This window comes from Somniosus microcephalus, chromosome 10, assembly GCF_052327205.1.
Source record: "Somniosus microcephalus isolate GS21.2 chromosome 10, FLI_Smic_1.0, whole genome shotgun sequence".
Lineage (NCBI taxonomy): Eukaryota > Metazoa > Chordata > Chondrichthyes > Squaliformes > Somniosidae > Somniosus > Somniosus microcephalus.
The window spans coordinates 204,639,011-204,651,700 of record NC_140996.1 but is presented as its reverse complement, the minus strand read 5'-3'; the positions used below and the strand labels follow the sequence as shown (position 1 = coordinate 204,651,700).

General features: G+C 47.5%; 1 protein-coding gene across 1 annotated transcript; it reads right to left on the bottom strand.

The window, feature by feature from the left end:
* Window positions 1-1,657: 1,657 nt before the first annotated feature.
* On the bottom strand, window positions 1,658-2,649 carry LOC147112022 (mid1-interacting protein 1-B-like). Its single transcript, XM_085999478.1, has one exon. It carries the CDS (start codon window positions 2,555-2,557, stop codon window positions 2,138-2,140), a length of 420 nt encoding a protein of 139 aa, XP_085855604.1. The 5' UTR covers window positions 2,558-2,649; the 3' UTR covers window positions 1,658-2,137.
* Between the last annotated feature and the right edge of the window lie 10,041 nt (window positions 2,650-12,690).

Here is a 12,690-nt window from a genome sequence, read left to right as displayed (position 1 = left end):
CATTGGCTGTAAAGCCTTTGCAACGTCTTGAGGTTGTGAAAGGCGCTGTATAAATGCAAATCTTTCTTTCTTTAATAACTTCCTCTGAGCTGCTTCAGTCTCTCCTGAGTGCCCCACCTCTGGACGATGCCATCTCACAGTATTTCTCTACATATTATTTATATATTCATCCACTTATTTCATCAACAGTGATTATTATGCTAAACTATCACTGAGAATGGTGCATTTGTTAATTTTGAAATGCTTAGTGTATTGTATTGTATTACAACCAGGGAAGGAAAAGGTATTTTTCCCAGCTCAGTCTACCTTTACGAAGATGCAGTTGTTGCAAATTCAGGTGTGCCGTAGATACCTTTTGAGTGTTCAGTGGCATCATTCCCCCGCACCCCCCCCCCCCGGTAAGAAGTCCGACTGTCTTGCTGTTATGTTAGTTGACTCACATACTCACATAGCCCTATATCTACTTGTACAATAGCATAACTCGCCTACATAACAATAGCATCCCCTTGTGATCTCATTTGGATACTTGTGCCTTTTGCACATTTATTTCTCCAATCTCTCTGAAGGAGAACTGTTAATACTAGACGAGGAGAGGTTTGGTTCAACTCATAAGCTGCTTTATCCCACAGTAAGATGAAACCGAGTAATAGGCATGATCAGAGTTGCTTAGTTCAAATAGTACAACTGGTATTCGCATAATGATACAAAATAAAAAATGTGCAATGCCCCCCCACAAAGGGTGAATCATGTTACTTAACTTAAAAAGGATAATCCCCCTGCATCAAGTCCTACAGCCCAGGGCAGAAGCCGTGTCCCTGTAGTCCTCTGACTTCTGCAACCTTCTCTCCCAGCCAATAATTATCTCTCAACAAAAGTAATTAATTGACTGTAAAAGACTTTAGGATATCCTGGAAGGTGCCATATAAATGCAATATCTTTCTTTTTGCTGTCTCAAGAAAGCCTGATTGCCTTCCTGGGTGTCAGTTCTGCTCTTAAAAAGCCCTCCCTCTGTGTCGAAAAGCCTGTCCCTCTCACAGATACCCAGGAAAGCTAATGAATAGCTTATTGTTTAACCTCTGGGAGAAGCAACTCATTGCTCAATGCATTAGCATATGAACCATCTTTCAATCAGGTGCCTCTTTTTTAATGTCATGAGAAAGAAGGAAGGACTTGCATTTGTATAAGCGTAATTCACAACCTCAAGATGTCTCAAATCAGTTTTTTGTGGTGTTGGCTGAGGGATAAATATTGGCCTGGACACTGGGGAGAGCTCCCCTGCTCTTCTTCGAAATAGTGTCATGGGATCTTTAAGGACCACTTGAGAGGGCAGACGGGGTCTCGGTTTAATGTCTCATCCAAAAGACGGCTCCTTCGACAGTGCAGCACTGCACTGGAGAGTCAGCCTAGAACTTTATGCTCGAGTCCTTGGAGTTGGGACCTGAACCCACAACCTACTGACTCAGAGGCGAGAGTGCTACACACTGAACAATGGCTGACAATGAGGCGACCCATTGCTTTTAAAAACACAGAATTAAAGTTAACTCTTTTTCCCCACTCCTTTCTGTGGTAAAATGGTCAAAAAATCCAGAAACCTGACACCAGTACTAAAATGTTGAATATAAAGACATGCAAGAGAAGATCATTAAAAAAAAACATATTTTAAATAATCTGTACTATTTTATTTGTGCCATAAATGAGAAATTATGGAAGTAGTTCACATTATGCTAATCAAGAACAAGTAGGAAAATTATTCAAGTTTGTAACAGTTGAATAGTACATACTGGTCACAATATAATGTTCCAAAATGTTTCTTGCAGAAGAAATGTTTCATCAGCAGATTTGAAAATTCACAATTACATACAGCACCGCACATTTAATGTTTCTGCCTTTTGGCCGGGAAAAGTGACTAAGTTCAAGTTTCTTCTCAAAAAAACTTCTTGTACTTTCATGAATACAAACACCGTGGTGCCTTCTTGATCATTACTCAAACACATTCTGCAGGTGTTTTCGCAGGGTTTTAGTTTTTGCTTTCACGTGCTTATTAGCTAAGCAGAACAGTTACCGTGCTTTCTCCTCAGCTTCTTCATTTCAGGTTGCTCATCATCAGTTGAGTGATTATCTTGTCTGTGCAATGAAGCTACAGAGAAAGTCCTATCCTGTCCTTGTACCTACTGGTCAGTGTGTTGGCTTTGTTGGTCAGTGTATTCAACACAGTGTAGAGCCCCTCCACGTGGACATAGAAAAGTTTCTCTAAATTTGCCTCATCTTCATTTTCATTTCCCAAGTCGTAGGCACAGTTGAATCTCTGTTTGAAATCTTCAAAGGGCAGCAGGCCACATTCCACGGTGTTTTTGATGGATTTCAACAAGATATAGCATTCATACAAGTTCTGGGAACTGGCTGTGGAATCTTTAGCTTCATCGTGGTCCTCCAACGGGATGTCTTGAAGGAGGCTGGGAAGCATGACTGTCTGCTCCATATTCTTCACTGCAGAAGAATATTTGCTCATAGTGGCAATAAGGAAACTCTTTTGTTGCTGAGCAAGTAGGGACTGCATAGTGCTTGCTGTTCAGTGCTGAGATGACTACAAAGCTGGATCTGCACAGCAGTCCCGGAGCCACAGTGGAGAACAGTAAGGAAATCTCTACGGTTTATGTACTGTTAGGAAGTGGTGTGATGTTACTTGAGTTCAGTCTGTGTATCCGGTCAGCTCAAAAAGTCACGCAGGCATTGTAAATTGTCATCTGATAGGTCAGTGTTTAATTTGAATTGGTTTAGGCATGCAATCATCCTGTAGCAACTGAGCCAGCCATTGGCTCTAATAAATTATATGCTCTATCTGGCTATCACATCGACCTACAGATCTGCAGCAATGGATTGCACAATATCATGATTGTTATATACGATGGGACTCTAGCCAAAAGTTTGAACCAATACAAAGTTGAATATTTAACTACATTCTGTAGGTCAGGGATGTCTTGAACAAATTTGATTAATTGCAAAAATAGCTTTATCAGGTGTAATGTAAGTCTCAAAAGTCTTTTTTTGGGGAGCAAATCATGTAGGCATGAGTAGGATTCAGGGGGCGCAACCATCCTCCCAGTAATTTCTTTAACCTCTGTTCAAAAGGGCTGGAGGTGGCAAATGTCCAGAATCTGTGGCTAGAGTGTTCAGAACTAGGGGGCATAGTCTCAGGATAAGGGATTGTCCATTTAAGACTGAGATGAGGAGGAATTTCTTCACTCAAGAGGGTTGTGAATCTTTGGAATTCTCTACCCCAAAGGGCTGTGAATGCTGAATCGTTGAGTATATTCAAGGCTGAGATAGATTTTTGGACGCTAGGGGAATCGAGGGATATGGCGATCGGGCGGGAAAGTGGAGTTGAGGTCAAAGATCAGCCATGATATTGAATGGTGGAGCAGGCTCGAGGGGCTGTATGGCCTACTCCTGCTTTTAATTCTTATGTCTTATCTTATCCAAGTCATTAATATGTATTGTGTAAGATTAGGATCACAGGTCACACACACATTACCCAAAGGGTCTTAGGAGTTGTAAGACTTTTTATTAAAGAGCTACAGTTTTAAAACAGAATCAGTTATTACATGTGGTTTAAGCCGAGTCTAATAGACATACAACCCGTGACAGTAGAAAGCGATCTCCGACTCCCGAAGCGGAATGCCACGACGGGACGGATGGTTGGTTAGATGCCTGATGAGTCAGCGTGGAGGCCTTGGGTCAGCGGGTCTCTGCAGCCAGTAGCAGCAGTCACTTCTGTTGATTCATCCCTCGAGCTGTTGAAGGTGTTGGGCATAAGCCAGCATTGATTTCCACATCAGAGGCTAAACTTGGTCACGGTGTTAGGCCTGAGCCAGAATTGATTTCCACCTCGAAGAAGCCTTCGCCCCTCATTTGATTCCCTCTCTCGGTCGTCTATGTTTATAGTTATTTCGGTGGGCTGGTGATTATTTGGTGTCAATCATCTATAATCCAATTGTGAAGCGAGAAGACATTTCTCACTGTCCATTTCTGCATGGCTGACGAGGCCTTTCTCAGCTTTCTGAGGAATGTTTTGTTATGTTTCTTTAAGGACATTTTATGACTTCGCGGCTCCAATTTTGTCTAGCTACGGTGCCATCACCCTATGTTGTCTTGCATTTTACGATCCCCTTATCACTTCCAGGCCTTTCGGTGTTTGTTATTTGACCTTGCTGTCAGTCTCTGTTCTAAGAATTAAAACCTCATTTCTTACAATTGTGAAAAGCTGAGGCCCCAGTACAGATCCCTGGTGACAACACTTGTCACTTCCTGGCAATCAAAGAACGTTCCCTTTACTAGTGGGGTACCGCAAGGATCAGTGCTTGAGCCTCAGCTATTTACAATCTATATCAATGGCTTAGATGAGGGGACTGAGTGTAATGTATCCAAGTTTGCTGATGATACAAAGCTAGGTGGGAAAGTAAGCTGTGAGGAGGCTGCATCTACAAGATGCACTGCAGCAACTCACCAAGGCTTCTTCCGCAGCACCTCCCAAACCCGCGACCTCTACCACCTAGAAGGACAAGGGCAGCAGGCGCATGGGAACACCACCACCTCCAAGTCACACACCATCCTGACTTGGAAGTATATCGCTGTTCCTTCATTATCGCTGGGTCAAAATCCTGGAACTCCCTCCCTAACAGCACTGTGGGATTACCTTCACCACATGGACTGCAGCAGTTCAAGAAGGCAGCTCACCACCACCTTCTCGAGGGCAACTAGGGATGGGCAATAAATGCTGGCCTTGCCAGCGACGCCCACATCCCATGAATGAATATTTAAAAAAACTGCAAAGGGATATAGACAGGTTAAGTGAGTGGGCAAGAAGGTGGCAGATGGAATATAATGTGGAGAAATGTGAAGTTATCCACTATGGCAGGAAAAATAGAAAAGCAGAATATTTTTTAAAAGCTGAGAGATTGTGAAATGTGGTATTCAGAGGGACCTGGGTGTCTTTGTATACGAATCACAGAAAGCTAACATGCAAGTACAGCAAGCAATTAGGAAAGCAAATGGAATGTTAGCCTTTATTACAAAGGGATTGGAGTATAAGAGTAAAGAGGTTTTCCTGCAATTATATAGGGCCATGGTGAGACCACACCTGGAGTACTGTGTACAGTTTTGGTTTCCTTAACTAAGGAAGGATATAATTGCCTTAGAGGGACTGCAGCGAAGGTTCACTCGACTGATTCCTGGGATGAGGGGAGATTGAGTAGACTAGGCCTATATTCCCTAGAGTTTAGAAGAATGAGAGGTGATCTCATTGAAATATGTAAAATTCTTAAGGGGCTTGATAGGGTAGATGCTTGCAGGATGTTTCCCCATGGCTGGGGAGTCTAGAGCTAAGGGTTACAATCTCAGAATAAAGGGTCGGCCATTTAGGACTGAAATGAGAATTTTTTCACCCAAAGGGTTGTGAATCTTTGGAATTCTCTACCCCAAAGGGCTATGGAGGCTAAGTCATTGGGCTGGATTTTGCCAGGCTGGAGGAGGCGGGTTTGAAGGCGGGTCAGGTGGGAAAGTTGCCAAAAATGGCATCAGGCTCCAATCCCGCCTCCAACCCACCTCTGAGCAACATTTCTGAATGCGGGCTTTTAGACCCCGTTTAGATCCCGCCTCCAAGAGGCGATATAGGCCCTTAAGGCACTTAACCAACCACTTAAGTGCCTCTATAATGCCATTTTGAGAGGCCTTTCTGAATTTAACACATTTCCCGCGTGCTGCACATCTCCCCTGGAACACGCCAGTTAATCCTGGTGGGCTCACAAGTGGATGGCTTACTAACAGCTGCAGCTCCACCATAAAAAAGGCATTTTCCACAATGATTATTTGCAGGTGGCAGAACTTTCTTTTCTCAGGTCTGGGAGAACTTTTTGCAGGCCTACTCATTTTGGAAGTTTTGAAGCTTAGATCCAGCTCCACTGTGACCTCCTGGGAAACCTCTCTCCCCACCTTGACTGAGTGCTTCCTCAACTGAGGTATATACCTGCAGCATGGGAACCATTTATTTCCTTTCCTCCTGGACATCAGGTTTGGATGAAAACCAGCCGCAGCAGCACCCAGAACAACAGCAGCACCAATAGCAGGAGCAACAACAGGAGCACCAAGCTGCTGCTCACCCACCTGAAGCTGCACAGGCCAGAGGTCGCCAGCGCATGGAAGCACGTCGTCGCAGGAGATACCCCCAAAACTGGGTTTACAGACAGAGGATGAGTTACCTCAACATGACTGAGCAGCAGTGCCAAAGGAGGCTCAGACTTGCGAGAGGTAGTGGATGACATCTGCGCAATGCTGCAGCAAGACCTGGAGCCCAGAAGAGCTGGTGGACACCCCTTACCAGTGGCCGTCAAAATCACCACCGCACTCAACTTTTTTGCTTCAGGCTCATTCCAGGGATCAACAGCAGACATCAGCGGCATCTCCCAGGCAGCCACACACACTTGCATCACACAGGTAACCGATGCCCTCTTTGCCATCGCACACAATTACATCAACTTCTCCAAGGATCAAGCAAATGTAACGGCGCGTGCGGTTGGATTTGCTAATCTGGCAGGCTTTCCAAGGGTGCCCTTAAAGCACCCCATCACAATCCAGGAATTTTTGTCAACCGCAAGGGCTTCCACTCCCTCAACGTGCAGCTGGTGTATAACCACAAGAAGAAAATTTTGCATGTTTGCGCCAAGTACCCTGGCAGTTGCCATGACTCCTTCATCCTGCAGTCTAGTGTGCCTCCGCTCTTCAGTCCGCCAGACCAACTTTGCGGATGGCTACTTGGAGACAAGGGCTATCCCCTGAAGATGTGGCTAATGACGCCATTGAGGAGGCCATCCAATGAAGCTGAGGAGCGCTACAACTCCAGCCACATTTCCACCAGACCCATTATCGAGCAAACCGTCGGCTTGCTGAAGATGCGATTCAGATGCCTTGATAGATCAGGTGGAGCCCTGCAGTACTCAGCAGCCAGGGTCTCCAGAATCGTCATGGTCTGCTGTGCACTTCACAACGTGGCACAGCATCGTGGCTTGCAGCTGCCTGAGGTAAAAGTAGCTCATTGCATAGCCTCCTCAGATGAGGATGAGGAGGAGAGCGACAACAAACAGATTGCGGCGGCGCATCAACCAGCGGCAGCAGCACATGAGCACATTGCTGCCCGGGATGCAAAGGATGCACTCATCTTGGCCAGATTTGCTTAGGCTGCCCAATTAAACATATTTGCCTCGCACCTTCTTACCATACCATCGACAATGGCCAAGAACCTACGGCTTCCTATCACTCTGACCACCATACTGACAATTCCAAGTCACTCTGAGCCCTCAATGTGGAAGTCCCATTTGCGAAATGCCACAGCCCACAACTTCAACAGTTTGTCATCAAGTCATTTTATAACATAAATTCACGGATGGCATTTCAGAATTAAACACAACAGAACACCCAAGTGACTACCCTTGTGACTACTTGTGCTTTATCTTCCTTTTACGCGGGCTCCTACGTGGTGCTTCCCCTGTGGCTTCAGCAGATGTGGAGGCCCTTTGCTCACTTTCATGCTGCTCCTGCCTCGAAACCTTTGGCGGGTGTCCTCTGGGGTTGTGAGCCTGTGAGGGCTCGCCAACAGTCTGCTGCTCCTGTGGCTGTGCAGGGGCTGAGACGCCGATCTCAGTTGGGTGAGGACTCTGGTGGGGCTCTGACTGAGGGCTCTGCAGTGGCATGGTCGTGTGAGCGCTTGGAGAGGAGCCCCCACTTCCTTGTTCTCTGCCACCAACATCCCTCTCATGGGTCAGCCTCACTTCATAGCTAGCAAGTAGCTTGACAGCACCTTGCTGCACTTCAGGGGGGCCATGAGGACCCGTTTCTGCACTGGCAGTCCTACTCTAGAGGACTTCCATGAAGGTCTGGTTTCTCTGCTGAATAGCTGCCCATCGCTCCTCCAGAGATGTCAGTCTATTCTGAACAATGACCATGTTTTCAAGACCCTGGCGACTTAGCTCCTCCATGGCTGTAGCCATTCTCTCCTCTATGGTAGCCAGCCTTACCACGGAGGTAGCCAGCCTTTCCATGGTGATGCGTTCATGCGCCAATGCCTCCACGAAGGCTCTGCTCATGTTAGCGATGGACTCCTCCATCTGCTCCACACTCGCAGCAACCCTGGAGACAAAACCTGCCAGAGACTCCTGCACCTGTTCCTGGAGTTCCAGCACCGCTCTCCTTCTGGATGGACCCGGAGGCACAGGGTCGACATGCAGCTGAGCCGAGCTGGGAGAATCCTGTGCCCTCCGACGAGGACTCTCCACTGCTGTCCCTGTCTCCACCATCTGCTGATGCTCACTTGTGAGCTGTGATACACCAGGTGACACCACTACTCTATCTCGCGAAGGTACCACCGAGGTTTGAGTGTCTGCACTGTTGCTGGTTGCGCTTAATTCTGCTGACGCTACACCCTCAGAGGTTGCAGTTTCCTCTGAGGAGTCTGGTGGCTCATGCTGTTCCTCCTGGACAGTGGGGAGGGGGGCTGTCGATGGTCCTGTGGGGGAGTAAAGGAAAGAGTTAGACATGTGAGATAAACGTTGCATGCACATTGAATTATGCAGATGATCATAAGTCAATCTGTTAGAGCATCAGAATCAGTATCATTCACTCATGCAATGTCAATGAGAGAGATGAAAAACTATTCTGTCACCAGCTTGCTCTGATGCGCCCGTCTGTCCGTCCCCCACTTGCGCATCCTCCTCGACTCCCACGATCTCCAGGGCCGCCTCCTCTGCACTGGTGAGCTGGGCTATCGAGGGTGGCCCTCCTCCTGTCTTCACCCTTTCCCTCTTATTGTGGGCTCTCTTTTCTTGCAATGAGGGACACAAGTGGAGTTTGAGTGAGAATGAAGGAGTGAGTGTAGAGAATCCATAGCATAGATGCTTAGAAGGACACAAAGATGGAGGGAGGTCCCAAGACCAAGGGCCCTCCCTGTGTGTTGTAAGTTGTTGTCATTGCATCACAGTGATAGGGAGTGGAGGGCTGCATAGTCGAATAGTTAAGTGAATGTGAACATACAGAGAGAGGGAATGGTTAAGGGTGCAGGGATTTAAGGGTCAAGTGGGATGTGGAGGAGGAGGTTGACAATGAAGAGTGGTGATGAGAGGTGATGGGGATCAGACTGAGGGTCATGGTGATGTAATACTCACTTTTCCTGTGCGGAGAAGGTCATGAAACCTCTTTCTGCACTGCAGCCAGGTTCTGCTGCACATTGAGATGGCACTCACCTCCTGTGCCACTTGCAGCCACACAGCTTTGGTCTGCTGGGGAGGCTTTTTCCTCCCAGAAGAAGGAAACAGCATTTCCTTCTGAGCTCTTGCTCCCTCCACCAGAGCCTGGAGGGAGTCCTCATCAAAGCAGGGGGCGCACTTGGGCCTTGAGCTTGCCAAGTTTGCACCACTACCCCCTCAGAAGTCTCAGCAAAACGTTGTAAGGCAGAAAATGAACCAAGGCTGCTTGCAGGCCTTAAATGCAGCTGCATAGATGACGTCATCAGAGGCGGGGTTCAGGACCAAAAGACTCATTGGGCCAGGAAATCTGCAGAGAAACCAGACCTTCATGGAAGTCCTCTGGAGTAGGACTGCCAGTGCTCAATTAGGGCAAAGTCGTTCAATTGTCCCGCCTCACGTCGGAGGCGGGGGTGGGACCCGCCGACCACCGGACCCAACCCCAACACGCCCCCAATGACGAAATCCAGCCCATTGATATTCAAGACTGTGGTGTATGTAACCTGTTCCACCTTAAGAGAACTTAAGCCTGTTCCACCTTAAGAGATGTACTACTTTCTCTGGCTGCTGTATACGTAATACCGGTGGTGACCACCGGTATATAAGTACTGTGTAGTGATATTGTATTTAGTATAGTCCTGACCTCCAACTAGTAAAGACCTGTTGAACTTTATTCTTGTAGTCTGTGTCAGTAATTAATCTTAATACAACTGGAACACACAGACTTAACAGTGGCGACGAGTCCGATTCTTACCCTGCGGCAGTTTATATCCACGGCGGCTTCGTCCACAGAACGGGCGTCGAAGAGAGGCATCCACCCTCATCACCCTGCTGGAAGACACGTCGCGCGGCAGGCATCGAGAACCCGGAGTGCAGAAGACATCCTGAACTCGAAGCCTCCATCAGCGGCAGTCAGCTATCTTCTTTCTACCTCGGTGGTGGGTAAGCCGGTCAGCGACGCGAGCAGAAAGTCGGCCGCGTTGGCTGTACAGACGGGGGGAGGAAGACGGAGGAATAAGGGCGGTGAGATCGATCGCGACCGGAGATAAGGGCCGGGCCGCATTCGGGCCGAAAGGCGCAGCGCGGGGACATCGATCGCGGCTGGTGATAAGGGCCGGGCCGCTTTTGGGCCAAAAAGGCGCAGCGTCTGGGGCGACTGAAGGCGCGAGAGCCGCGGTGAAGGCGAACGCAGCCGGTGCTAATAACCGGGCTGCAAGAAGGGCTGCGAGGCGCGACATCGGGGAAGCGCAAATGCCCGAGGGAGCCGCGGTGAAGCGGAGACAGCGTCCGGGGAGTTACTAACCGCTGGGAAAGGGGAGCAGCAGTGGCACGCCAAACGCCATTGCAGCCAATGGGTGAAGACCGCCAAGCGCGGGAAAACCGCCATTTTGTAGGCGGAGGACGAAGACAAGAGCGGGAAGCCGCCATCTTGGGATAAAATAAATTGCAACGATGCCTAAACATGGGAACATTGATACCTTTGATGGCGACATCGAAGATTGGGCCACGTATGTAGAACGCATACAAAATTATTGTAAAGCAAATAAAATCCCAGATGCAGAGAAAGCACTAACTTTATTGAACTTAATGGGTGCGAAGACATACGGGCAATTGAAACACCTTTTATCACCAGATGAACCGGCGGATAAGACGTTTGAGGAGATTGTTACTGTCCTGAAAAATCATCTAAACCCCACGCCGCTGATGCTAGTGGAACGATTTAAATTTTACAGCAGAAGGCAGCTGAAGGATGAAAGCAATGCTGAATATTTAATGGAATTACGTAAGCTAGCAAAGTACTGTCAGTTTGGAACGGGACTAACAGACGCACTAAGAGATAAATTTGTGTGTGGATTATTAAAAGAAGATACACAAAAGCGACTGCTCGAGGAGAATGAGCTGATGCTTGAGAAAGCGGTCACTATGGCAGCAGCACACGAAGCCGCAGCGAGAGGCACGGCAGTAATGCAGCTACGGTCACCGGAACACAGTACAAATAAATTGGGTTTGAGTACTGTAAAATGTTATCGTTGTGGAAAGACAACACACGATCAGAACCAGTGTTGGTTTAAAAACCAAGAATGCAGAACGTGTGGCAGGCTTGGCCACATAGCTAAAGTATGCCGGTCAGGAAAGAAGACCAGCAACAAAAAGTCACCATAAAGAAAATACATAAAGGTGCACAAGGTGACAAAGACCAGTTCGAATGAACAGAAGTCAGATTCAGACGCTAGCAGTAATGAACTGGGTAGCTTAAGAGTACACAACATTGGTAAGGATGCAGATCTCCAGACAATTTGGGTCACTCTTCAGATAGCAGGAGTCCAAGTAAAGATGGAATTGGACACTGGATCGGCATTGACGGTCATGAATAAGAAAGATTACAAAAGGTTATTCCAACATATTCCCCTACGGGATACGGAGATTATATTGAAAACATACACGGGGCAAAGAGTGTACCCCATCGGAAAGATAGAGGTAAAAGTGGTCCACAAGGGCAAAGAAAGCCAAGTAATGGACTTATATGTGCTACCTGAAGGAGGTCCACCACTACTGGGATGGGAGTGGATTAGGAAAACGAATATGGACTGGCACTCCTTAAAAGCACTAACGGTAGACTCCGGGGAAACAGATGTCAAACCTAAACGATTGTCCAAAATATTGGATGATGCTAAAGAGGTGTTCCAGCAAGGACTGGGAACACTGAAAGGAATTACGGCAAACATCAAGATTGATGAACATGCACAACCAAAATTTTTCAAAGCCAGACCGGTACCCTATGCAATACGACCTACTGTAGAAGCGGAACTGGAAGCGCTAGAACGTTCAGGTGTACTGTCTAAGGTAGATTGGAGTGAGTGGGCTACGCCCATTGTTCCCGTTATGAAACGTCCTTCGAGCAACAAGCCAGGAGAACCAGGGAAGGTTCGCATCTGTGGAGATTTCAAGATCACCGTTAATCCGGTGCTTCACACGGTGCAGTATCCGCTTCCGCGGATTGAGGATATTTTTGCTTCGTTGTCTGGCGGGAAACACTTCACCAAGATAGACCTGGCGCAGGCGTACTTGCAGATGGAGGTTGAAGAAGAGTCACGCCAGTACCTCACGATCAACACGCATAGAGGTTTGTACCGGTATAATAGGCTGGTTTTTGGAGTGGCATCGGCTCCGGCAATTTGGCAGAGGGCCATGGAGCAGGTATTACAGGGAATTCCAGGCACACAATGTTACCTGGACGATATTCTGATTACAGGTGATGGTGATGAAGAACACCTCGCAAACTTGGAACTGGTGCTCAACAGACTGAAAGAGTATGGACTTAGAGTTAATCGGCAGAAATGCGAGTTCTTCCAGAAGCGGATCTCGTACTGTGGTCATGTCATTGACCGGGAGGGGCTTCATA

Excerpts from the sequence above, each read along its gene's own strand:
- LOC147112022 (XM_085999478.1), bottom strand. The coding sequence starts at position 2,557 with ATGCAGTCCCTACTTGCTCAGCAACAAAAGAGTTTCCTTATTGCCACT.